The sequence below is a fragment of the Arachis hypogaea genome, chromosome 13 (genome assembly GCF_003086295.3).
Source record: "Arachis hypogaea cultivar Tifrunner chromosome 13, arahy.Tifrunner.gnm2.J5K5, whole genome shotgun sequence".
Classification (NCBI taxonomy): domain Eukaryota; kingdom Viridiplantae; phylum Streptophyta; class Magnoliopsida; order Fabales; family Fabaceae; genus Arachis; species Arachis hypogaea.
Window position 1 is genome coordinate 15336183 of NC_092048.1, and position 27570 is coordinate 15363752.

At 34.3% G+C, this 27570-nt stretch overlaps 4 protein-coding genes across 6 annotated transcripts; 1 reads left to right on the plus strand and 3 right to left on the minus strand.

Moving 5' to 3' along the window:
* Positions 1 to 6515: 6515 nt before the first annotated feature.
* On the minus strand, positions 6516 to 14606 carry LOC112737427 (protein NRT1/ PTR FAMILY 5.10). The gene is made up of 4 exons (XM_025787332.3): positions 13984 to 14606; positions 13679 to 13896; positions 8017 to 8549; positions 6516 to 7689 (listed from the first exon to the last, which is right to left on the minus strand). Exons 1-4 carry the CDS (start codon positions 14129 to 14131, stop codon positions 6864 to 6866), a joined length of 1725 nt encoding a protein of 574 aa, XP_025643117.1. The 5' UTR covers positions 14132 to 14606; the 3' UTR covers positions 6516 to 6863.
* Positions 14607 to 16836: 2230 nt separating this feature from the next.
* Positions 16837 to 20076, minus strand: LOC112737428 (protein NRT1/ PTR FAMILY 5.10). Of its 2 annotated transcripts, none has more exons than XM_025787335.3 (4): positions 19456 to 20076; positions 19153 to 19368; positions 18097 to 18367; positions 16837 to 17722 (listed from the first exon to the last, which is right to left on the minus strand). In XM_025787335.3, exons 3-4 carry the CDS (start codon positions 18360 to 18362, stop codon positions 16897 to 16899), a joined length of 1092 nt encoding a protein of 363 aa, XP_025643120.1. In that variant the 5' UTR covers positions 18363 to 18367; positions 19153 to 19368; positions 19456 to 20076; the 3' UTR covers positions 16837 to 16896. The 2 variants fall into 2 exon arrangements, with proteins under 2 accessions (XP_025643120.1, XP_025643119.1); XM_025787334.3 differs by having other exon boundaries at positions 18097 to 18905.
* Positions 20077 to 20876: 800 nt separating this feature from the next.
* Positions 20877 to 23735, plus strand: LOC112737430 (transcription factor bHLH81-like). Of its 2 annotated transcripts, none has more exons than XM_025787337.3 (5): positions 20877 to 21630; positions 21731 to 21844; positions 21965 to 22030; positions 23327 to 23395; positions 23485 to 23735. In XM_025787337.3, exons 1-5 carry the CDS (start codon positions 21286 to 21288, stop codon positions 23536 to 23538), a joined length of 648 nt encoding a protein of 215 aa, XP_025643122.1. In that variant the 5' UTR covers positions 20877 to 21285; the 3' UTR covers positions 23539 to 23735. The 2 variants fall into 2 exon arrangements, 1 of the variants encoding a protein (XP_025643122.1); XR_011869397.1 differs by having other exon boundaries at positions 20902 to 21630; positions 23272 to 23395.
* Positions 23736 to 24004: 269 nt separating this feature from the next.
* LOC112737429 (uncharacterized) lies at positions 24005 to 26022 on the minus strand. Its single transcript, XM_025787336.3, has 2 exons — positions 24885 to 26022; positions 24005 to 24517 (listed from the first exon to the last, which is right to left on the minus strand). Exons 1-2 carry the CDS (start codon positions 25872 to 25874, stop codon positions 24179 to 24181), a joined length of 1329 nt encoding a protein of 442 aa, XP_025643121.1. The 5' UTR covers positions 25875 to 26022; the 3' UTR covers positions 24005 to 24178.
* Positions 26023 to 27570: the final 1548 nt, after the last annotated feature.

Sequence of the window (27570 nt, forward strand, 5' to 3'; positions counted from 1 at the left end):
TTCCAAAGTCGTGTGGTTGTGGGTGCAGGCTTGTCCTTCGGTAGTCAGGGATGGAGAGTCATCCTAATAAGCCGTTCTTTGGGTGTCCAAATTATAACGTGAGTGCATTTACTGGCTGAAATTTCTTGTGTTGGTTAGTTGAGGTAGTTGTTTGATAAGGTTGATGCATATTTGTAGACTAGTGGAAAGAATTGGTGTGAGTTATTTGTCTGGGCAGATTCTGTACAGGATGAGGTGACGCTGAAGTCTGATGAAGAAGATAAGCATGGTGGGATGAAGATGAACATTGCATGGAAGGTGGGCAAACTGGAAGCAGATGTGAGAAATGTAAAGCTGATGGTCCAAGTGCTTGGTTTAGAGGTATTCGTGTTATTTGTGTTTGTGTTGATGTTACTGCTGAAGGTTTGATTAGACTAAGAACTGAAACACAGAACCAGTGTAATCCAGTTTATGAACAATGTAATTGACATTAGATTATTTTTGATATATTGAATGACTATTTGGTTTTGTTTTTGTAAACATAATTGAACACCCAATTATGTTATGGATAAGCAATAATAGGAAAAGCTTACATAAGGCACAATTCATAACTGAATGACAATAACACTAGTTCATATAAAATTCTGCAATAATGCATTGATGATAATAACAAGCAAAAAAATACTGAGCATTGTTTCAGCTAGATTCCAGCAACTTAGTTAGTATTTAAAAGTTGCAGAGGTGTCTATGAATCACCATGACCAAACAAAAAAGACTAAGATAATTGTTTCACAAAATATTACAAACTTTCAGAATTTCAACCTAAAGCTAGGATCATAATCACTTCTTTCTTGGCGGTTTGAACCCTGGGGTGGGCACAAACTTGAGGAAGTTGGCGAGCCTTGCTGCAGTTGCCTCACTAGCTCCCTCCATTAGATTGAATGATGCAGAGCCAGTTGGAGTAGGTGACCTTCTTCTAAGTGGCAGTTTCCCAGGTCTTGTAGGTGTGTTCCTGTTTTGTTCATGCTCCTGCAATGCAGACAATACCTTACATAAGGCTAAGAAAATAAGACAAATAATAAAAACACATTACATGAAGCATTATTAAACACAATACCTTTTGGGAGTTTTCAGCTTCAGAGTATGAGGGCTGAGACAAATCAATCTCAGCCTGCTGGACATCCACTTCCACAAGAGTGGCAGGAGCAGGGGCAGATGCAGTAGCAGTAGCAGACGCTGTTGCAGTTCTAGAGCCTGTAGCAGTAGCAGAGGCACTTGCATCTTGAGGTGCATTGGAAGTAGTTGTTGTAGCTGACGCAGAGGCAGATGCAGTGACATTCTGAACAGCAGCCTTAGGGTCTTTAGTAGCAGCCTCCGCAGCTTTCTTCTTCTCAGCCTCTGTAGCTTCAGCAGCCTTCTTCTTCTCACACCCTCTTTTTGTATGACCTTTCTGCAAGCAATACTTGCAAGTGAATGGTCGTAGCTGTCTCTTCAGAGTGGTGGTTGGCTTTGATTTCTTGCTAGACTAACCCCCCTCATCCGCATCCTTCCTTCTCTTGGTTTGGAGCTATCCAGGTTTCCTCTTAACCAAATGTGCCAATGGTTTGTTGGCCTCAGATCTTTCCCATAATTGTTGGCCAGGTAAAGGATTTATGTGGTGAGAGTAAGTGGCTTTGTAGGACTCCATTGTGAGGAGCTTGTGGCAGAAATCCTCTGGCCACTTGTTGACCCTAGCAATAGCAGCACATGTGTGCACACATGGGATTCCTGCAACACCATAATCAGCAATAACAATTAGGTGCATAGTTAATTAGACTCACTAGGCAGAGTACTTAAATAATTAAGTAACAGTTAAATACATTACCTGTTAGCATCCAAAACTGACAAGTACATAGCCTTTTCCCCAAATCCATTACATGGTGTGTAGGGTGTCCATGTACCTCAAACTTCTCGTATCCGGTGTCTCCCGCCCAGATTGGTTGCCATTGCCTATATTCCTTCCTCAGCTTCTCCAGTCTGCTCTTGATCACTGGGGAAAGTATCCCCACATGATTATCCAACTTCACTTTATTTTTTGCCATCGTCCTCATTACGAACATCCTAACCTCTTCCAGCAGTGTGATTATAGGCTTCCTCCTAGCTTCCTTAATCTTTGCGTTGAATACTTCGCACGCATTGTTACATATTGAGTCTAACTTTGGCTTATGACTGAATTGAGATCTTGTCCAAGAATGTGTTGGCCATTTTTCTAGGTATGCCCATGCCTCCGGATTAAGCCGCTTCAACTTTTCCCTATGTTCCCTGAATTCCTCAAAGGTTGTGGCTCGTGCACAATCCCACATCAAGCCTCTTAGCTCCAGATCTTTCCATTGCTTGTTGAAATTCCTCCACAAATGCCATACACAGAAACGGTGATGCACATTGGGCATCACCTCCTGTACAGCATTTATGACTCCCAGCAACAAAGAGTGGATGCAAATAATAATTAACTCAGATACAACAGAGAGAAGTTTCTAGAATACACAGTTATATGTTCACCGTCTTAGACCCTGACTTTTTATATTTTCACCATAATAGACCATGAATTTTAATATTTTCACCATAATAGTTCCTGAGTTTGTATTAAACGCACCATAATTGTCCCTAACTTTTGCGATCGTACATCTAAAGTAGTTCTACTCACATATCAGCAAGCCTCTTACATGATCCAATATATTATAACACAGTTAAGGCAACCAAACAGGAAACTAAATCAGAAGGGATTAGCAGCCATGTACCTTTTGCATATCAGAAATAAAACACCAACCATGTGTCTTGTAATCTCCCAAATATGCGTGCAATAGTTCCAGGAACCATTTCCAGTTGGCAGTGTTTTCAACTTCCACAATTGCCCATGCAATGACGTATATGTGGTGGTTTGCATCCTGCCCAATAGCTGATAGAATCTGCCCTCCAAAGACAGTTTTCAGGAAAGCACCATCAAGTCCAATGAGTGGACGACATCCTGCCTTAAATCCATTCTTGCAGCCACTTAAACACACATACATTTTCTCAAATATGACATCACCGTTTGGCTGTGGGATGGTGCAAATTTGGACAGTTGAACCCGGGTTGGTCTTCAGCAGTGTCTCCCCATAATCCCTTACCATTGCATACTGTGCCTTTTCATCACCATATACAAGGTTTCTAGCATCAGATAGTGCCCTTGAGATCGAGTTCCTATTCAATGATAGATCATACTTGGTCTTGAAGAAGGTATTTGCATCACAATGCCTGAAGTTGGGATACTTTCTGACTTTCTTCACCAGCTTACTAGCAACCCAGTTACGATTGGCTGCTCTATTCTTATCCTCCCTTGCACAGCTATGATCATCTCTGAAAGTCTTCACTTGCCACCAAGTATCATCTCGGTCCTTGGAAGCAAAGATAACCCAACTGCATTCCTTCACCTTGCAAACTGCCCTAAGCCTCTTCCTATCATTTTTATTGAATCGAATACGCCTTTTCTCCTGGATGGTGTACTCCCTAACAGCCTCTTTAAAATCCCACTTCGTATTAAACTTCATTCCAACCTCTAAGTGAAGCTCCCCGAACCTAGCCCCCTCTCTAAAAACTGGAAACACCTCATTAGACTCGGTCTCCTCTTCTAATTCGTCTTCAGAGTTGGGTGGGGTTTTCATCTCCAATGAATGCCAAGAGTTGGCACCATCAGAATCGGTCCCAGGATCGTATGCATCATACTCATCATTCTTATCAGTTCCTACTTTCCCAAAATCCACTTCAACATCAAAATTAATCTCCACATAAGCATCGTCATCAACACAAATCTTCCCCTTCATCTTATTCTTTCCCTTACTCTTATCCTGTGAATCACTCTTATTACTTGTTTTCTTCTTACCCTTTACCTTACATGAAGGAACAGGGTCTGCAGTACATGAATCAGATGAGCTGTCTTCCCTTACTGGTTTATAGGGCTCATCTTCTGAACTATCATCAGAATTAGAGGACTCCTTATCAGAGGACGTCAACATCACTGGGATCTTGCTACCCTGCCCCCTTTTCTGAGCCTTTGTGCCTCCTATCCCAGTGGCAGACCTCAGGCAATACCTCCTATGAACTTTTGTTTGATTAGGTTTCGGAGTGTTCTTAGCCTTCTTTTTAAGTTCTTGTTCAATCGGCACCTTAACAGATGCTTTAACCCCTTCCTCCCTAGGTCGACTCACATTAGCAGTAGGATTCTTTTCATCATTTGGCCTAGCACCATCGTGTGGGGGCAGCTGCAACATTTTCCTTAGCTTACGTCCCAAGGTCCCTTACTTGATCATCAATGTATACCATAACCTCCTTCCCTTCTATCAGTTCAGGTGACGAAACCTCATGTTCAATGTAGATATCAACAAGAACCGCATTTTGTGAACCCATCTCACACATCTCTCTTAGGTCTGCATCATTATTTAACTTCCTCAATCCCTCCCCTATGCTCTTTCCAGGTACAAGCCACTAGACTTCCTTCATTCTGTCATAACCTAGCTCCTTATAATAGTTTCTTAGGTAAAATACATCCAGCCTATCCACTTCAACATTACCAAGGCAGTTTCTGTTGTCCGGATAGTAACCAATCTTTCTATCCACACCCTTTTCAAAAGTTCCTCCATGATGAAACATAATGTCTAGTACTTCATCCATATGCGAGATAAGTAAACAAACAAATTAAACACATGCAACACTAACTTCTGACCATAACTAGAGAACCGTATCATTAGAGGAAACAACCCTTCTTGGATACATAAAAAAAATAGAGCAACCCAAACCCCATGCTAACAGCATAACTACAAAAAACCTAACAACATAGAAATCTAAACAAAATACCAAACGAAGATGAACTCTCCTTCAATCAACACACCACGTGAAGAGCCATCAATAAAAACCCAAAAAAAAATTTAAACTTCAACTACACATTGTATTACTAACCTTGTTGTAGCTGACGATGACGATACCCTCTGCTTCAACAACTTCGTACCTGTGGCGTCCTTCCTTCTCCTGTCAATGAACTCAGTCAAGCCCTAACCAGAACGTGCCCTAATGTCACAACATTCTCTGGACGAAAGAGAGAAGAAACGTCTGAAGAGAAGTAGGAGAAAGACTAACGAATGATCAACCCTCTCCCCAAGCAACCTTTCAATTCCCCTCCAAGGAAAAACGACGTCATCCTGATTCATTAACACCATCTAGGCAAAACGGCGTCGTTTAAGGCTGCCTACGTGGACCATAAGCAGCCAGCTCAGCGCTCCGACTGCTGAGTCACGCCGGAATTGGGTGGAAGGACCAGGATTTCGCACGGAGCTCAATCTGAAGGGTGCAATTAGAGCATTTCGAAAGTCAGAGGTAACATTGGTGCACGGACTCAATCTGAGGGACTATTTTAGAGTTTTACTCCATTTATTACTTATTTCAAATATTATTCTTTTATTTTATTAAAGGCACTTCACATTTTTTTCTATTTTATTTATTTTGCACAAATTAATTATTCTTTCCATTACTTCATCAAATTTTACATTTCATATACTTCAATCACACCAGAGAATGGGAGTTAATCCTTATCTCATTATTTAACCATTATTCATAATCACTCTCAAATTTCTTTTACTTTATTATTTACCTCAAATTATTTCCAAACATGACTATTATTGTTCAAAGGACAACAAGTTGCGCTTGAGAGTTACTACTATTATTATCACTATTCCGATGTATAGTTCTACAAAATTCAAAAGCTTACCTCGTCGTATTGAAAAATATCACAGGACAAGTTTGGGACTGTGATTCTGACCCAATTATGCCTAAATCGAAATTCAAATAGAATAATAAACGTGACTCATTTTTAGTTAGAGAGAATCTCGTTCTTAACAACCCACTCAGAAACAAACTAAGGTGGTTACCAAAAGATCAGGCAAATATCTCAATCTCTTTTAAGAGGTAACACTCTATAAATACAAAATCCTAACTACATAAAAGATACACTATTCACTCTAAATTGCATTATACTCATTTTCTACTCTTACTAACTTGAGCGTCGAAGTGTTTTTGTAGGTGTCTGCTGTCGCCATTCCTCTTAGTATGAAGAATAGCTCAACAACGACAACAACCAAATGCCTGCAAATTACAAGGCGCTACATCTCAACTAAGAATCGAATATCTAATCACTATAAGTTCTATTGTGAACTCAGCATATATCCTATAGCATATAATTTCATGTATATGATATCTGCTACTTTGTAAGGTTCTATATCTATAGAATTATATATTATATGTTTGTAATACCTACCGACTTAAATATGCAAATATCTTTTGCAAATATAGTTCCACACTTTCACCTATTTTTTGTGCAACTCCAACTATAGTTATGGAAGAGTTTTCTACAAATAATACTCTCAACTGAATTATAGTTTGGAGTTACTTCCACCATTTTAACTACGAGTTCTACTAGAAAAGTTTGGACAGTGAAGCACATCCTTAATGAGTTATATGCCAAAAAGATGTTTCCACCCAAAACAATAATATAGTTTAACAATTCAAGACGCATCAAACAATAATATTCTCAACTACAATAATTTTTCATTTGTTAATATATATGATCTTCATGAAATTTAATCTAATTGCAATTTGCTTTTACATGGCTATGGTTTGTGCAGTTGAACATACAATTTAATGATGAAGTCTCCTGTAAATCTCACTTAAGCTTCAAGTGTGGGTCTATTCTCACCCTCCTCTTGCTAACTTTGGTAAAATTTATAGTTCGTGGCATAGGGGTTGGGTAAACCTTGGTTGCCTGAGTAGCAGAAATAAGCATTAATCCTTGCAGAACGACAAAATATATATGAAGTGGGTTATCCTCGAGAAATTCCTTTGTGATTATAAATGTAGGATTTTGCAAAGCAAATGAAGAGACTGAATCCGATGACACTAAGGGCAGCAAGTAGCCAGTAGAAGTAATCAAGATGCGCCTTATTCAGATTATTAGCAAACCAACTTTCATGTCCATCTCTGCCTGTCACTTCTTCGATAACTGAAATCAGAAAGCTACTTAGAAAGCTTCCCACACCAAAGATGCTCAAGTACAGAGCAAGTCCCATGCTTCGCAGTTCGTTCGGGACCTGATCATAGAAAAATTCCTGCAGACCAACCATGGTGAAGACTTGTGCAGCTCCAAGCAAGAAGTACTGGGGAATCAACCACCACATGCTCATGGGAATGGTTACATCCGGTTCATCAACAAGTCCAAACTCTTGTGCTGTTTGCAGTCTTTTCATCTCAACAAGGGCCGCAATTATGACAGTAAATATCGATATAAAAATCCCAATCCCAATTCTTTGCAGCATTGTGATGCCGGAGGGTCGCCCAGTGATTCCTCTTGCTATTGGCACAAATATGCGGTCATAGATGGGACTGATGACAATAATGGCAAGTGTGATAAGGGTTTGCAGAGAAGCTGCAGGTATGTCAAAGCCTGGAAATATGTTGCGGTCCAGTGTAAATCCTTGCTTCGTGAAGAAGGTAGGGGATTGAGCAAACACAATAGCAAACGGCAGAGTTGTTGCCCAAATAGGAACCAGCCTTAGTACCGCCTTTGCTTCTTCCACCTCCACGACACTACATGTGACCTCCCCTTCTTTGGTGGAACAGTCTGGTGCTATTAATGCTTTGTTGAGGAAGCTGCCAATGTTAAAAAAGAGTAACAACTTCATCAATGGAATTATAATATTTCATATCCAAAGAAATGAGGCTCTATATGTAGTAAAATAGCAAAGTCGGAAAAACAAAGATTTGTTCAAATAATGTTACTCTATGTACAGTTACACTACGACGGATTCAGGCATCTTCAGATGGCATATTGTCAAAGCTAGAAGCAAATTAATCCTTCGGACATGAGCAAGATGATCTTAATGCATGTATTTCATGGTAGTAGCAGTAGTGGCTGCTTCAAGAAAACCTATGAGTATTGTAATAAGGACTTAAAAATTGGTAAGTTTTAATCCTTACTTGAACTGTTGGGAACTTTTTGGAGGGAGTGTTCCCCCAGTTTCCTCTTGGATGGCTGTTGCTTGGCGATTTCTTGCGGCTGTAATAAAGACACGACCAATTCTGACAAAGGGGCTCTTGCCATGGCCCTTGATGTTAAACCTGTAGGTCCATGTTCCCAGATAGAAAACAAGCAATGCAATGATCATCACAGCACAAGGGATTCCAAATCCAACGACCCAACTAAGGTTGTCCTGTATATAGTTCAAAATCCAGAGAGTTCCCATGCAACCTGCACACATTGTGAAATACCACCAGTTAAAGAATGTGCTTCTATCTTTGAGCTCCTTCGGATGCTGTTCATCAAATTGGTCTGCTCCGAATGCCTGAACACAGGGCTTATGTCCACCTTGCCCAATGGCCACCAGATAAAGTGAGATGAAGAACAAGATTACTTGAGATTCCGTAGAGCATGATCCCAATTTGCTGCCAACCTGGCACTCCGAATTGATGAGAGAAGGAAGCAACGCTGATAGTGTTAACAATCCTAGCCCCTGTCATTCATATATTAGATAATCATGATAATTATTAGCATAAAAACTTGCATGATTAACCCAAAATTGATCCTTCTTTTTCAGGTTTTCTTAAGTCATTTTTCCGGTTCCGACAATGTGAAATTAAACTGTTGCGGGTATATTTTTGCCAAAAATACTTTGTATACAAAAAATACTTTATATTTTCACATGTATTCTATTTAAATAGTTAAAATTTTTAAATAGTTATAACATAATTGATTTTTTACACATTAACCCTTGATCTGAAAAACATGTTTAGGATATTCAGAAAGGGGATGCTGGTATAAAGACGCGTAAAACGTCTTTTTGTAAATACGTTTACGTGCTGCATTATTATTGGACGTATTAATAAACCGGTTATTTTTGAATTTCTTAATAAATTAGAATAAAACCGATTTTTTTTATAACAATAACAATAAATCCAATTTTTTTTAGGGATCTAATTGTATTTTTAAATTTTTAGGAATTCAAATATCTACAAAACAAAAAGCCAGAGATATATTTGTCTTTTTATCAAAAAATTTAAAGATATTCGATTTAGATTATGTAATTCGATCGGATCAAACCGGGTCTAATAATTATAATACAAACAATTGAGTTTATTATTGTTGCTATAATAAACTGATTTTGTTCTAGTTTATTAAAAAATAAATTATTAACCGGCTTAATAAAGATGTCCAATAATAACATGACATATATAAACATCCTTAAAAAAGACATTTTTAGTGTTTTTATTAAAGTGGTCTCCATTCGAAAATTGCATTCTAAGATTGTATATGCCCAGTCTTAGAAAAACGGATAATTATTAATTAGGCAAGTTTTTTCTATTGAACTTTGTTAGGTAGACAATGGCTTTTATAAACAATGTGAACAATGGACTCTAAAATTGACCCAATAAAGTAAAAAACTAAAAACACACTACACCTCCAAATTACTCACCTAAATCTTAATATTAGGATAACCATTCGCATACTTAGTGAATTGAACATCCAATATATATCCATTGTTCACATTGTTTAGTATTTTCATTATCTACCTATACTTTTTTTTTCTATTTTATTTATATTTTTATCAAAATCTATTAAATTTATAGAGTAAATTCCTATAATAATCTTAAAATTTACCGGGTTATTCAATTTGGTACTCAAAAAGTTTCAATTTCACTGTATTGGTCCTCCGGATTGAGCTCGGGATACCATGGTGATCCCTGAATTCATTTTCGGTAATAACTTACTGTTTCAGTGCTTATGTGTGACTATTATGTACCATGCTGGACCCAATTTGGTCCCTCCTTGATCCCACACCTTACACCTTTGTCACCCTCCTCTCATTCTCCTCCCTCTCCACCGTACTCTTTTTCTTTAGGCTCTTCTTGTCATCCCTCTCTCCTCTCTTTTTATCCTCAACTCTTCGTTCTTCTTTCCCCTTCCTTTGACCTACTTTCTCCTATCCTCCACCAGCTCTCCTACATCCTCTCATCTCTCTCCTCTCGGTCCATCTTGCACAACTGCATAGTTCCGCCGAGGGTAGGGATGCACATGACCCGACCCGACCCGAAAAATCAGTTCGGACCCAAATACTTTGGGGTTAATTTGGTGTGATTTTATTGGGTTTAGGGTTGGGTAAGAGTCTCAAAATTAGACTCAGTCATTATTTAGGGTCGGGTACGGGTCAATGCTTCACCCAACCTCATCCGGCCCATGTGCATCTTAGGGGATTAAAAAAGGTATATATGTTTTAAATTAATTCTAATATTATGTTATATTAATTATAAGCTTATTATTTTATTTTTAATTACATTTGTTGAATTAGAAAATAGATCAAAAAAGCATAAAATTATAATTTATGAACAAATTCAAATTCAAGTATGGTTATTAACTTTTCTATAACAAGTATTTTTTTTTTTCTTTATAAATGAGTAAATCATAATTTTTGACATAAAATTTATCAAGACCCGTATTTTATTCGGTTGAGACTCGATTTTAGTATGACCCGAAAATAATATGATTTCATTGGATCTAGGATTAGATAAGAGTATCAAAAATAGACACATTCATTACTTAGAGTCGAATCCGAATTAAGACGAATTCAATTTTCACCCGTCCCTATGTGCACCCCTAACCGAGGGTGGGAGAAAGTAGGTTGAAAGAGAGGGAGAGAGAGACATGGAAAAGTTAAAGATGAGAGAAGAAGAGAGGGGGATGACAAGAAGATCCTGTGGTGAAAAGAAAGGAAAAAAAGAGGAGGATAACAAAGATGTAAATAAAAACCAAATTAGGTTGAGTGTGGCACATGATTGCCACATAAGCTGTGCATTCCATTCACTATTAAAGTATTACAGGGAATTACCCATATATATATATATATATATATATATATATATATATATATATATATATATATATATATATATCTTTTAGTCTTTTATATCACACACTTATACACTTGAATTTAGATTTTTTAAATTTTAAATTTTTATTTTAGAAGATAAAGTGTAATTTTTTATTCTGGAATTGTTTTTTTTTATATTTTTTTTTAATCTTACCTATTTTCTTAGTTCTATCTATGAAATAAATTGTGAGAGATCACACTTTATCCTCTCAAATAAAATTAAAAAATTAGAGTGAATTTAAATCCATACGCACTACTGCTATTATGGGTTCTATAACCTCAAACCCGAATTTATATCTAAACAATTAAAACGTTTTTTTTTTTTGTCGACATAGTGAAACAAGTCATTAACTATGAATTGGTAATATTTCTAATGGGCTCAGCCCCCAAAGTGAAAGGGCTACTAAACCCTTCAAATAATTGGATATTATAGCCCAATAGTGAGAATTTGCATATGGTCCCGGGTCGAAAATACGTCAGCAACGTGTGGCTGAGGCATGTGGTTCAGTGGCAAAAGTATTTGCCTCAATCCAAAGTCACAAAAGTTCGAAACCTAGCAGTGGTTGGTGGCTAAGTTAGTGTGTGAGAGTGGGTGTGTGAATGTGTAAGCTAGGATTGGAGTTGTCTAATTTATTGACAAAAAAAAAAAAAAAAACGTCAGCAACGTTGTTAATGCCTACTTCTGCGACCAAAACGATAGCGTCAACGCCTACTTTTCCAGAGACCAGACCCATGAATGTGCATAATTCACATTTTAATATTTATCAGAAAATGTAAATCATACTTTAGATAATTCGAATTTAACATCTTATTTACTTCCATTCTTGTGTAAAAACCAAAGACCACACACCAAGGAAAATTTGAAGAATGAAACACAATTTCATTTTTCGTTGTTTTGAGTTAAATTATTTCAATTTAGATAGAATAGAATTCGACATGGAATAACAACCGTTAACATCTAATGAATATTCTTGCTTCTTAGTCATTTATTTTGTCAATTTAATGATAGTTTTTATTATAGAATTATAGTTTAATATTTAAAATTAAGATTTTATTTTACGAATATTTTTAAAATTTAAATTAAAAAGAATAAGAAATCTACAATACTAATATAAAAAATAATTCATTAATCAGAGCAAGAATATTTATTTACTTTCAGTGCATATGATTTCTCAATTATTATTATTATGATGCATATTGAAGTGCATTTTCGAGTTGAGTAATAGAATAAAAAATTAAAAATCCTTCTAAATTCTTTTTTAAGTTTAATAATTTACGTGATAAGACAGCTCTTGTTGATCTTTTTTGCGTTTTAATTTTAGATAATATTTTAAATTTTATATTAAATTATAATTATATTTTAGTATTTTATTTATATTTTATTTATTATTTTATTATAAAATAATTTTTCTGATCAAACTATAATTGGCTGATTTTTTTTGTATGGAAAAAATATTGGTATTTTTTTGGGGAATGGGATTATTTAGTGTAATTATGGGTGGATTTTGTAGTTGAAAAGTCAACACGTGGAGGGCGTGGTGCAACACGTGGGGACGTGTTGGACACGTGGCAGCATCCTGACCAACACGTGAGGAGCGTGTTGGACACGTCGCAGCGTATTGTGCAATACCATCTCCATTTTCATATTAAAAATAATTTCTAACTATAATTAAATCGATTAAATTAATAAATTAATAAATCAATAATTAAAATAGTGCGATAATTAGTCCTATCAATAAAATTTTGCTTTTTTTTCGTAATATCTTCCCATATCCCATCCATTTTAGCTTACCAGTTTGAGACGCAATGAAAATGTATTAGATGCGAAAACAACACGAATGAAAAAAAAATATTTATATATTAAAATTAATTATTATATATTTATAAATAAAAAATATTAAAAATGGTCAGAATTTATTATTTTTATTATTATTTAATTATTAATTTAATATTTTTAATTTAAAAATTTAATAATATATTTATTTTATATTTTTAAATATTAATAATTAATTAATAATTAAAAATAATAAATTTTAATAATATTTTAATATTTTTTATAAATAAATATATATTGTTTAAATTTTTTTAATATATGTTTTATAGTTTAATATATATTTTATATTAATAATTTATTTTAATAGCTGATTTAGTATATATGTAACATAATTGTATATTAAAAGAGATGCATCTAAAACGAGCCTAATAATTATATGCACATTAAATATGATATTTTTTATAAATCGATAAATTTTATTATATAAAAATTAAAAGATGTTATAAAAAAATATTAATAGATTTTTAAAAATATAACATATTAATATTTACATGTATAAATATATTTTAATATATAATATTTTAAAAAATTTATTTATTTTGTATTCTAAAGATATATATTAAAATTATAAATTAAAATTTTTTATTAAAATATAAAAAAAATTAAATTTTTAATATATTATTTTATATTTATTAAATAAAAAAAGTTTAAGATCAAACTTATCAGGTGAAATGGCTTAATTAAGGGACGAAAGATTTGATATATGGACACGTATATATTTTTTTCATTTCATGAACATGAATAAAATTAGGTGACTTTGGAAAAAAAAAAGGACGAAGGGTTTGATAAATAAAGATTAATGTATGTAGATAGTCAAATAGAGTATTTACTATTTAGGTTAGAGGAGGGGAGAAAGGGGGCCGGGATAGCGATGAGAACTGACCAAAATATAGATGATGGAGGCGAGAATGATAGTGCGGTAACGTCCAAGGTAGGAATCGGCGATGAATGCTCCAAAGAGGGGAAGCAGGGAGGATGCTCCCGACCATATGTTGACATTTTCGGCTGCGGCCGCCGTGCTCTGCTTCAGCGGGCCCGTAAGATACGATATCAGGTTCGCCTCAATTCCATAGAACGCCACCCTCTCTGCCACTTCCACACCTGAAGAACAATTAATTGAACTGAATCGCTAACTTTTAGGAACGAGAATTCAAGAGAGAGGAAGAAGGAGAATTCGTAGATACATACCTATGATAAAGCGAGCAGATCTCCACGAGCCAGATTTGGATCTGATGGAAGGTCGTCCCTTGTAGTCAACGGCGCCGTTCACGGTATTATCTGTGTCAGCAACCAGAGGAGCTTCCAATTCTGAGGAAACCTCCCCGGATATGGCCATCGATGGTTTGGAATGGAGGACTGAAGCTGAATAATTAATTGGTGCCGGTGTGTTGTACTCTCATCATCATCGCATACTAAAAATCGTCGAGTCACAGTTAGTATAAAAAGTGAGGAAAGTCAGACAAAGGCATAGTTGCTGGAGTAATACAGTCAAAGTTTGCTTTCCAATTCTTTTGCAAATCATGTATCATACAGTTCTTTATTTCTTATTTTTAGAAACTGGAAACGACAACTCTAAGACCAAGTAGGAGTAGGGACTAGGGAATCTAGTCGCTAACGATTTTTTTTTTTTATTTAAAAAACCAGTTATCTACAAATTAGAAAACATCACCTTTTTAAAAAGCATATTTTTACTACGTTTAAATTTGCATTGTAAAATTTAGTAAGTATAAAAGTCCCATATAAATTATTCTAAAACCTATGCACATTGGGACATAACTTTGTTTTTTCCTTTTATTTTATCCCCTTCCTTTATTATATGGTTGCTTGAAGAGTTGAAATACACCAACCACGTCCACATGATCAGCCTTACTATGAAATTGTCCCTCTCAACTTTAATAAATATCCGCAATATATGTAGGTCCATGCCTAATTATTTGGGTTAATTTTGTACTGACGGATGTCCAATGCCATACACATGTGGAAATTGGATACATGGACAATATATCCAAATTTAATCTATTTGCAATTTTCTTTTACATAAAATGTGTATCGTTTGTGCAGTGAACATACAGTTCAACCATAGAAGTTTGGGTAAGTGCTTTGAACGATTCCATTTTTATATTTGGCAACTCTTTGAAATTTTAAATTCAGAAGTGATTTTTGTATCTAAACGTAGGTTTATAGAAAGTTACAAATTTTAGCTTTTATATTTATGTTAGGGAAAACTAATTACAATTGAAAAATTAAGTAAGAAAATTATTCCTCTTCTATTAATTTGTATCATTTATTTTCTTCTGTAAAAATAATGTAAATAACTATATAATTTTTACAATAATTCTTTGTATATGTTCTTGGTTCCAATTTTTTTTTTCATCAAAATCTTTCACTAACAAGATAAATATTTTAATTTTTTTATTACTTTTAGTACTCTCTTTCATATTTTGATTTTTATGTTTTTTATTGTATTTTTTATTTATATATAAATATTTTTTATATTACTTTTATATTCTGATATTATTTTTTAGTGTTCTAATGTCATATTTTTATTGTATTTTTTATTCATATGACAACTATTGTTGATATAAATTTTTATTTTTATTAATTTTTATGATATTTTTATTATTTTTTGTTTATATAAATTTTTTTTCTATTCTTTATTGTACTATATTTATGTTGTGTATAAAATTTTTTATTTTTTTATTTAGTTTTATTCATATGAATTTTATTTACTTCTTATTGTAATTTTTTTGTTCATATGATATATGTTGTTAGTTGTAATTATTATATTCTATGTTTGTATGGAATTTTTTTGTTTCTATTGTACTTTATTTTCGTTTTTATTATATGCTAATTATAAAAATTTATAATCCAAAATGATACTAAATTTTTTTTTTTTGTGACTAAAATGATACTAAATTAAAGAATAATAACAGTACTAAAATAATATAGAATATTTTCATTTTGTTTGACATTATAAGATGTATAGTACTCCTTTTAGTATTTTTACGTGTTAAAATATATTTTATCAATTTTTTATATGTTATTTTAATTTAGTAAGTAAATATTAATTTTATTATAAAATAAATTAATAAGATTTATTCAATTATCTAAAGTAAAATGATAGAATAATATAAAAAATTATTTAAATTGATGTCTCTTTTAGTAATTTTTCATTTAAAAGTGATTTTGAGTAGTATATTCCAAATAACATTTATTTTACTATAATCTATTTTGATATAAAGATTGCCAAACATAAATCACGTTAACGCAAACTTACTTTTCATTAAAATTAAATTTGCAAAATCACTTTTATACAAGGGAATGCTCCCATGAAGACACAGAAAACGTCTTTTTTTAAAGATATTTTTTTAATAATTAAAATTTAACACATATAATCACTTAAATTATATTATTTTTGTCAAAATTAGGTCAGACAAATTAATTTGACCGAAAAATAGTTAATCAAATTTTGAATCCGTCTAAATTAATATTATTTTTTCATAAAAAATTACTACAATACCTTTATTATATAAAATGACTAAAATACTCTTATTATGTATATTAATTTTGATAATTCTAAATTCTAGCCCTTTTCTTCTCTATGGTTATAGGGTTAGAATTTAAAGTTTTCAATATATATATATATATATAATAAAAATATTTTAGTTGTGTTTTATAATAGGGATATTGTAGTAATTTTTTTATAAAAAATTATTAATTTATACCAATTTAAAATTTAATTTATTAATTTTTTTCTAAACTGATTTATTTAGTCTAATTTTAATAAAAATAATACAATTTAGTTGATTATATGTGTTAAATTTTAATTTTTAAAAAATATATTAAAAAAAACGTTTTTAACATCTTTATATAAGTGACTCCCTTTATTTTATACAAACGGGACAAGCACACACGAAGTCTCTTGTAAATCTCACTCGAGTTTGAAATGTGTTTATTCTCCCCCTCCTCTTACTGCCTTTGGCAAAAATAATAGTTGGTGGTATAGGGGATTAGGGGTTGGGTAAACCTTAGTCGCTTCAGTAGTAGAAATAATTATTCCTCCCAGCAAAACGAGAAAAAAGTAAAAAAACAATAAGTGGGTTATCCTCGAGAAATCCGTTTGTGATTATAAACGTAGGATTTTGCAAAGCAAATGAAGAGAGTAAATCCGATGACACTAAGGGCAGCAAGTAGCCAGTAGAAGTAATCAAGATGCGCCTTATTCAGATTATCAGCAAACCAACTGTCATGTCCATCGCTGCCTGTCACTCCTTCAATAACCGAAATCAGAAAGCCGCTTAGAAAGTTTCCCACACCAAAGATGCTCAAGTACAGAGCAAGACCCATGCTTCGTAGTTCATCGGGAACCTGATCATAGAAAAACTCCTGCAGACCAACCATGGTGAAAACTTCTGCAGCTCCAAGCAAGAGGTACTGGGGAATCAACCACCACATACTCATGGGAATGGTTGCATCCGGTTCATCAACAAGACCAAACTCTTGTGCTGTTTGCAGTCTTTTCATCTCAACAAGAGCCGCAAATATTACATTAAATATCGATATAAAAATCCCAATCCCAATTCTTTGTAGCTTTGTGATGCCGGAGGGTTGCCTGGTGATGGCTCTAGCTATTGGCACAAATATGCGGTCATAGATGGGACTGATGACAACAATGGCAAGTGCAATAAGCGTTTGAAGAGAAGCAGCAGGTATGTCAAAGCCCGGAAATATGGTGCGATCCAACGTAAATCCTTGCTTCGTGAAGAAGGTAGGGGCTTGAGCAAACACAATAGCGAACGGCAGAGTTGTTGCCCAAATAGGAACCAGCCTTAGTACTGCCTTTGCTTCTTCCACCTCCACGACGCTACCCGCGACATTCCCTTCTTTGATGGAACAGTCTGGTGCTAATAATGCTTTGTTGAGGAAGCTGCCAGTGTTGAAAAATTCATCAACGGAGCTATGATATTTCGTATCCAAAGAAATGAGGCTATATATGTAGTGAAATATCAGAGTAGGAAAAACAAAGATTTGTTCAAATAATGTTACTCTATGTACACAATTACACTAGGATAGATTCAGGCAGCTTCAGATGGCATGGCATATAGTCAAAACTAGAAGCAAATAAAACATTCGGATATGAGCAAGATGACGGTTCAATAACAATTTAATGCTCCAAGCCTCCAACGCTTAATGTAGAAGCAAAACTCAAGAATTTCATTGTGGTGGTAGTTGCTGCTTCAAGACTACTACTAATTTGTAATAAAATAAAGGACTACGAAATTAGCATGTTTTAATCCTTACTTGAACTGTTGGGAAATTTGAGGAGGGAGTGTTCCACTAGTTTCCTCTTGGATGGTTTCTGCTTGCCGATTTCCCGCAGCTGTAACAAAGACACGACCAATTCTGAGAAAAGGGCTCTTGCCATGGCCCTTGACGTTAAACCTGTAGGTCCATGTTCCAAGAATGAAAACAAGCAATGCAATGATCATCACCGCACAAGGGATTCCAAATCCAACGACCCAACTAAGGTTGTCCTGTATATAGTTCAAAATCCAAAGAGTTCCCATGCAACCTGCACACATTGTGAAATACCACCAGTTAAAGAACGAGCTTCTATCCTTGAGCTCCTTCGGATGCTGTTCATCAAATTGATCGGCTCCAAATGCCTGAACACAGGGCTTATGTCCACCTTGTCCAATGGCCACCAGATAAAGTGAGATAAAGAACAAGATTACTTGAGTTTCAGTTGCGCATGATCCCAGTTTCCTGCCAACTTGGCACTCCGGATTGTTGAGAGAAGGAAGCATAGCTGATATTGTTAACGATCCTAACCCATGTCATTTATGTTTGATAATTATGATAAAGATTAGCGTAAAAAGTTACATAATAACCCAAAATTGATCATTCTTTTTCAGGTTCTGACTCTCTGAAATGCCTGACGGTTACATAGCAGCAGTATAATACAGAGTGAGGAGAACCTCGAGGTAAGCTACATTTTTGGATCACTACAAATCTACAATCATCCTAAGCGCACTACTGACTGCCCTGCCCTCCCGGCCTGATGTCCACACAGCTCACGTCAGGGCCCCGAAAACTCATCAGCTCGTAACCTTCCATAGGTACGAACACATTTTGAGAAGCAATGAAAATGTATTAGATGCGACAACAAGTTAACAACACAATAGTGACATGCATGGATATATTAAAAGCTTGAAGACAGGGGCATACTACAAATTACTAAAGGTGCACTCACAGCATTTGCTAATCGCTTAATTACTTACTAATTGTGATTAGTGTATGTAGATGGAGTATTTTAGGTTAGAGGAGGGGAGAAAGGGGAATAGCGGTGAGACTGACCAAATGCAGACGAGGGAGGCGAGAATGATAGTGCGGTAGCGTCCAAGATAGGAATCGGCGACGATTGCTCCAAAGAGGGGAAGCAGGGAGGATGCTCCCGACCATATGTTTACATTTTCGGCTGCGGCCGCCGTGCTCTGCTGCAGCGGCCCTGTAAGATACGATATCAGGTTCCCCTGAATCCCATAGAATGCCACCCTCTCCTCACTTCCACACCTGAAGAACAATTAATTGAACTGAATCGGTAACTTGTAGGAACGAGAATTCAAGAGAGAGGAAGAAGGAAAATACGTAGATACACACCTATGATAAAGCGAGCAGATCTCCAAGAGCCAGATTTGGATCTGATGGAAGGTCGTCCCTTGTAGTCAACGGCGCCGTTTACGGTATCATCAGTGTCAGCAAGCAGAGGAGCTTCCAATGCTGAGGAAGCCTCCTCGGATATGGGTTTGGAATGGAGGACTGAAACGTACTGTACTCATTCATTATCAAGGCAATTAGTCACGTCGGAATAAAACATAGGAAAGTCGGACATACGCATACTTGCCGGAGTAATACAGTCAAAGTTTGCTTTCCAATTATTTTGCAAATCACGTGCACAACAATTATAGCAAACTTTCAGAACTTGCTTAAAAGGATTACTAAACTTATCACTAAGCCAATTCAAGATAGCTTAGTTTTTTATTTAAATAAATAAAAAATTAATTAATTTTCAAAAAAAATATCTATGGTCTAAAAGAAGACCCAAAATGAGCCAATTGCTATTTCAGGCCCTCTTATTACTTTGCATGTTGCGCCTGCAAAATGTTTCAAATCATCGAATTGGTTCATCATGCGTTCTAGTCCACGATGCAATAGTGCTGAAAATGTTGGAATTAATTCCAAAATTTTAAGATTCAAAACTGGGATAAAAACGCAAGTCTTAACTTACTCCCAAACCAAAGGTGATGTTATTAATTTAAAGACTAATGATTATATATATTATATAAAATTTGGCCCAGTTTGATAATTTGACTCATGTATATTTTGATAATTAATTTCGTCTGATAAAAATTTAGTCAACAACAAATTAATAAATATTTTTAAATTATATTTTATATTAATTTATTATTATTAATTAATAATTATTTAAATTTTATTTTTTAAAAATATAAAATTAATAATTATTAATTATAGTTGTTTAAAATGACTAAATCACTCTTGTTTACTTAAGGAAATTGTTAATTAAATTAAAATAGTCATCTTTGAACCACTCTATCATAAATAGTATCAAATGTCTGTTGGCTTGCGGATCCAGGTTTGTCTATTAATAAAGAAGTTTTGCCCCAAGAATAAAAACGAAGGGGTAGCTGGTCATGGAAGGAATTGCAGAAATGACAACAGTATTGCAATTTGCAAGCAGCCATATTTCCAACACATGAAAACAAAACAATACAACTAGTTAGTAGGTAGTGTTTATTTGGCTAATAAATTAAGGCAATAGAAGTTCATAAAGATGCATAATAAGCAGCAAACTCTTTTCAGTACATGCACCTAAGCGGGGGCAGAGATAAGCGTGAAACGAAGGCGCGTGAGAGACAATGAGTGAGTAGAAGAGCGAATGTCCCCATCCTATCCTTTCCTTCACAAGTTGCAGTGTATAACTTTGCGGCTGTTGGACCCTACATACTGCATCCACCACCGTTCATCATGCAAATATGCTACACATTAGATGGTCCATAAATGGAAATGAAGAACATGAAGAGACCAGGCAAGATAAAGCGAAACAGTGTAGCACTCTAGCGTCCGCTTTTGCGTAACATCACCGAACACAGATCAAAACAAAAACCTAGAGTTCCTGTTTGTATTCATTCTAATCTCATTTTTATTGTAATAAAAATTTATGTTGCATGCTTAATGTGTGTGGATTTACCGATTTAGTGTTAAAAAGGGCTAAAATTAGTAGGTGCAGAATATATGTTGAAAACAAAAAGGCCACCACCCCCTTCAATTTCAATTCCGTTGCTCCAACCTCAGGAAACACCACCAACAACAACACATCGTTAACTTAAAACCTAGAATCCTTCCTTATTCATTAACTTACGAGCAACACAGCAACTCCTGAGGCCAACGTTGAGAATTGAGGCTCTGACGATGCAGCCCAGTAGTAGTGGCAGTGGCGGTGGCGGTAGCAGCGGTGGTGTTGCCAGGTTCCGTTCAACTCCAGCGAGCTGGTTAGAATCAATTTTTGTCAAGGAAGAAGTGGAAGGAGAAGGAGAAGAAGAAGCTGATCCTCCGGCGTTGAATAGCAGCAGCAGCATCCACCAGCAGGGATTCACTCAGCTTCTTTCCGGTGACACAAGCGGGGTTTTCCGCCACAATAGTTCTCCCGCCGATTTTGTATTCGACTACTCTCAACAATACGTATCCTCCAACTACGACTACGACTACGCCTACGCTTCTCCGGATAACAGCAGCGCGAATAATCCAATCCCGCAGGTTCAAATCAGTTATTACTCTTTCTTTTTGTTAGTTACTTATTTCATGCTATTAACTTGATGTCTTTTAACTTATCTCAAATATTTTGGTGATGTATTAGGAAATTAAGCAGAGAGGGGTGAAAGTGGAGAATAAGATTATGAAGGATTCTGTGCCTTGGAAAGTTCGAGCAAAGCGTGGCTGTGCTACTCATCCTAGGAGTATTGCTGAAAGGGTAAATCCAATCTTGCCATACATGTGCAGTTGCAGCATCACATTTCAAATTCTCTTTCTAAAGAAGCCTTTACTTAGAATTCGCGTTCTTGTTGCTTCTTTTTCGGACCTCATGGTGCAGGTTCGGAGGACTCGTATCAGTGATCGTATCAGGAAGCTGCAGGAACTTGTGCCAAACATGGATAAGGTTAGTGTACTTTTCATCTTAAACTACTCTTCTTGCTTAGTAATTTACTTCCACTCCTGTTAACTTCATATTTTATGCTTTTGCTACTGCCATAATTATATTGAGATTAGTCATAGGTGGAGACTAAAACTATTCTTTTGGAATGTCAAACAAAATGCATGACTTCACTTCATTTTCAAGTGAATTCTCGTGTGAAATTTATTTGGAACAATATTACTTTATGGATTTGTAATCATTTCATTTCTATTATATAATTGGAGCTATTCGAATTTACGACCAGATTTTTTCTAGTGGTATTTATTACATTAACATATGTGATTAATAATGCAGCAGAGTATGTCCGAATAGAATTTAGTAAATATTATTGTTTGTACATGAGATAATGAAATACAGAGAAGATTTCAGTCAAATAAAAGTATAAAACAGAATGACAAGTTAGTATATGAAAAAAATTGCGTGTGAACCAACTTTTTTTCAACTAACAATCTGTTAATATTTTGCAGTCCATACAATAATAAATAAAATATTTAACTCTTACTCATTTACTGATTCGATTCGATCAATTGGTAGTTAAAAAAAATTTCAAGCAAAATTGTCATTTTGGTGTACAAGAAAAGATAAGGATACTGTATAGAATGGAGTACAAAGGATTTTTTATGGGCACAAAAGGCTCTATATTTGTGTGTCAACCACTTACCTTTTTACATTCTGAAATGGTTTGCGAATTTTGGAACAAACTTTGTATGGTTTTGTAGGGGAGACACTTCCTTTCCACTCATTTTATCGAAGTTTGTTAAATGCACGAATAAACTTGCTCTGTAAGACTAGAAATTTTGTTGGAGTACTATGCTACTGAATTCTTGAAACATCAGCTCCAACTAATATACATTCCTGTTATAGGCCTCATTGTTGTTTTGTACTTGTTTTTCTCTACTCTCTGTCTCCCATTTCAGTTCTGCCGTTTGGTTAATTTTCCTTTGTTTAAATATAAACAAGAGTTCACAGGTATATAGTATTAATTTATGTTATAAAATATTATTTAGATTATTTTTCATTAGCAACAATCTTGACTCAATTTTTTTTATTTTTTTTAAAGGTGATTCATTTTATGTACTCTTTTTGTACTCATATTACAAAATTAATTGTAATTGAGTCTACATTATTACTAATGAAAAATAATCTAAATAACATGAAAGATAAGTTATATAACATAAATTTTGGACTCTTGGATTTACTTGTAGATGATACGTGGTAATCTTTGGTTATATTGATTTGGTGATGGCTTGGTTCTTGTAGCAAACTAATACTGCAGACATGTTAGATGAGGCAGTAGCTTATGTCAAGTCTCTCCAAAAGCAAATTGAGGTACATCTTATTTTATTTTTGATTAAATCTTTTGCCTTTGTGAGTAGAGTAGTGATTTTACATTGATGAACTTATAATATATATTGCAGGAACTATCGGAGCAACAACAAAGATGTAATTGTGTGGTTCAAAGGAGTAGATAGATATAAGTAGATTGCTTTGTGTTTGCATCCGCATGCAATGAGAATCAACAGATTATACATAACAGATTATACATAAGATCATGTTGAGTGGTTCTTAATTCTTTTTAAGACCTGAAAATACCTTGCAAGTTTTTTTACGTTTGACTGCCCCAACAAATTCTTTGATGAATTAACTTCAGTAGAGAAGTCCCTTTGTAGTTTTGCGTCATTTGCATATTTTCATCCGACCAAATTTGTGACACTTGCTTAACCATCAGAGGCGAATGAATCCTAAAAGCAGCATATAATTTATTTATTTACCATTTAATTAATTTCAAACAAATAGATGTAGGAACAGTGACGAAAGCAAACCAAATGCGTCACTTCCGAGTTCCGACCAAAGATTGAAGGTAATGTAACCGTTCCTTTATTTAAAGCATGATCCATACTGTGAAAACTCATTGATATAAGCATAACACATTAATCATGAGGAAAAAAACACTATATTATAACGTACTTCGTAAACATAAACATACTAATAAACTATGAACTATGAAAGATATAAATCTACGGATTGACTACACTAGTCATCACAAACATAAAACACACATTTACAAACACGTATCTTCACAAGAAACATTACTGCTAAATTTTTTTTAGCTCAACATGGGCCGTGATGAACACGCTGACCCAAATAGATGAGATGCCAAGTAAGAAACATGAGAGTGAGGATGTTTAAGATGGAGGAGTATGAATTCAACTTCTTCAGCTTCTCATTAAGCTTGAAAATTTTCGATCTGAATGCATCTTGCTCTGCACCTCGTGTGGGTGTTGCTGCTCCTGAGGCCGAGGCTGGGGTGGTGGCGCTATTTGTGCCGGTTTCATTAGGATCAGCAGTACTGTGCTGATGTTGATGCTCTTCTGTTCTGCTATGTTCACCAGTCATATCCTCTCTTCCCCTTCCTTCTTCTTTCTCCAGTTTCATCCTTTCGAACATCAGCTAATCATTAAAAAGAAAAATTGAATCAATATCATATTTTAAAAAGCTTCCCTGATACCATTATATCCTGATACCAGTATAATCTCAACGAGGTAAATCTTGATATGTGTACGAAAAATAAGCAGACACATGATTCCACATTCTCTTTATGATTACTTCAACACCATATAAACCTTAACTTGTTTGTGTATTTAAAATGTTTTTAACAGCTTTCAATACCAAAATACGAAGGTGGAAAACATTGATGCTGAAGTGCTCATATGAAATCATTAATTGTCATTAATATTTCCAAGAAAGAGAATTGGTTTTAACTGTCAGCAGAGACTAGTCTGTAATCTAAGTGAAGGAAGAAGTAACGGTTATATACCTTAGTAGCGCGAGGTTCCAAGTAAACAGAATTGGCAAAAACAGTGAAAAGTGCAGCAATAAGGTTATAAGCTTGAAATATCTCAGCTTTACGAGAGAGCGCCTTGGTCCTATGGCCAAAGACATGGCCCACCAAAGCCATCCCAGTACTATAAGCCATAGCTTTGAAATATACAGGGTATATCTTACTTTGTACCACCGCAAATTGTTGTCTCGGCATAACCCTCGACAGCACATAGCTTGAGAAGAAAGTAACCCAAACACACAGTCCATAAGCAGTTGCAAACCCCATCAAATTTGCCACACCCATTAATGAATCCAAATAGTCCATGGATCCCAAATATTCAGCAGCAACTCGCCTCATGGCTACCCGAACCCCCAAAAGCATATCATTTCCTTCCGTGACGTTCATAACCACATCATTCCTGAGGGTTTGCCCTTGTTCTTTTGCCTTCTCCACAGCTTCTTTTGTATACTCCTTTGCATCATGAGCTTTATCGTAAACGGTTTCTTTGGCCTTCTCAACTACACCACGCGCCGCCTCTTTCTTCCTTGCCAACGACTCTCTCTCTAGGTCTATAACGTCATGGGCTTTGTCTTTGGCTTTATCCACGGCACTGGCTATCTTATGCTTGCACTTTCCGTAGGCATCACAAATGAGGTCCTTGGAAGCGTGGAGGAAGGCGGCATCATGTGCTTGGGAGGATAATCCTTGTCCCACGTTAGGGAGAACGGATGCCGCCTCCTTCATCTTCTCCTTGGCGGTGTTGAGAAGAACACCACCGGGGTCGGATTCTGCGTGCTGCTCCGGTGAAATGGAGATTTTGGTGTTCTGATGACCATCTCCATCAAATTCAACAACGACAACCCGATGGCCTTCTTTGACAATGGTGCTTTCCGCTTGCTTTTGATCTGCGGACGGCGTGGGAGAGAACAGGCCTGCTCCTGCAAGAGAAGTCAAAAACAGACTCAACGCTAATACGTTCATCATTGTTACTATTGGAAATGAAAAATGGACTTTGAAGGTTGAACGATGTGATGGGATTGTTGTATATACGATGTCGCAGATTGGAGATTTGTTTCGGTTTTTGGAATATGCAGAAGTCGGTGGTTTGCAACACTCCAATGTAACTGACACGTTGTATGGAGGAATAGAATCAGGTGGCAACACGTGTTATAGCTCTACCTGAAGTGGCCACGTAACCCTTACCGTGTCGAGATCAAAGGGGTCTGTTTGCTGGATGAGTGTGAGTGCGCTACCATAACATTCCACTGTTTTCTTAGTGAATCGATCTCTTAACTCTTGTCTTATATTTTTACTAGAGGGTTGAATAATCCATTTTTAAACGTTAAAAATAATAAAAATATATTTAATTTGTTTTTTTTTAATGTATTTTTAATATTTGAAAATATAAAATTATATTTCTATTAAATATATAATTTTAGTTATTTAAATTTTTATTAAATTAATAATTTATTTTTATATAGTATTAAATATAAAATAAATTATTATTTTAAAATTATTAATTGTAGTTATATTGATTTATCCCTAAGAAATAATATTAAAAAAATTAAATAATTAATTTATTATTCATTAACACCTTTAATTCAGTAAATACATAATAAGTATTAAATAAATATACTTGTTCAATCTTAAATTTTTAGAATTAAATTGACCTACTTTTAGTATTATTTATTATACTTGACTTCTTTAAACATCATCTTCTTATTTTTTTACCCATATTATGAAATTATTTTTTATTAAAATTTATTAATAAAATTTTATTCTTGAAAAAAAAGACAATATAAAAAATTTTATTTTCATGTTTTCAAGATGTCTATGCAAATTAGTTAGAAAATAAAAAATTTGACAACAATATTTAAAAAATGAAAGAGTTGACAGTGTTAAAAAACTAAAAAAAAAAAACGGTAAAAAAGAACAAAAAATAAGTTTGTATTAATTTTTGAAGAAGTACTTTTTTTTATTTTATAAAAAAATGTTTAATAAAAAATTATTTTTGTTTAGATAATTTTTTAAGAAAAATTTTAAATATTAAAAATATTTTTTATTTATATTTTTTTAAAAGTAAAGTATTGTTAATTTTTAAAAAATGTAAATAATTTTTTTAAAAAAATACTTTTTTTAAAGATGTATTTAAATAAATTTTAAATTAAATAAACATATTTTATTTAAAAAAATTATTTTTTTACTAAAAAAAATCCAAATTAGCATTAAAAATGATCAAAGATAAAATATATAATACAATTTAAAAATGTAAATACCATCTAAATTATATAAATTAATAAATAAAATGTTTAATTTATTTATTCATAAAATATTCTATTTTTTGTGCTACAATCATAATTATATTGAATTATCACTATCTACTGAATAAAGTTATTATTTATTTACTGTGCTAATTACATCGTTATCTTTTCTTTATCAATCAATGCAGTGACAATTTGTCTTCATCTTAACGTTGCAAAATACCATTTGAAATCATAATGAAAAAACAACAAAAGAAAGCAGATAAAATTGCATAAATAAATATATGCGTATAAAAACGTGAGTTAGATTTTCACCGAACTTCTCACCCAAATAGTTCCCCACCGCCTGTATTATATTGGTCAAATTCTAAATTTAGCAGCTATCATACATATTAATAAATTGACTCAACCACTATTTA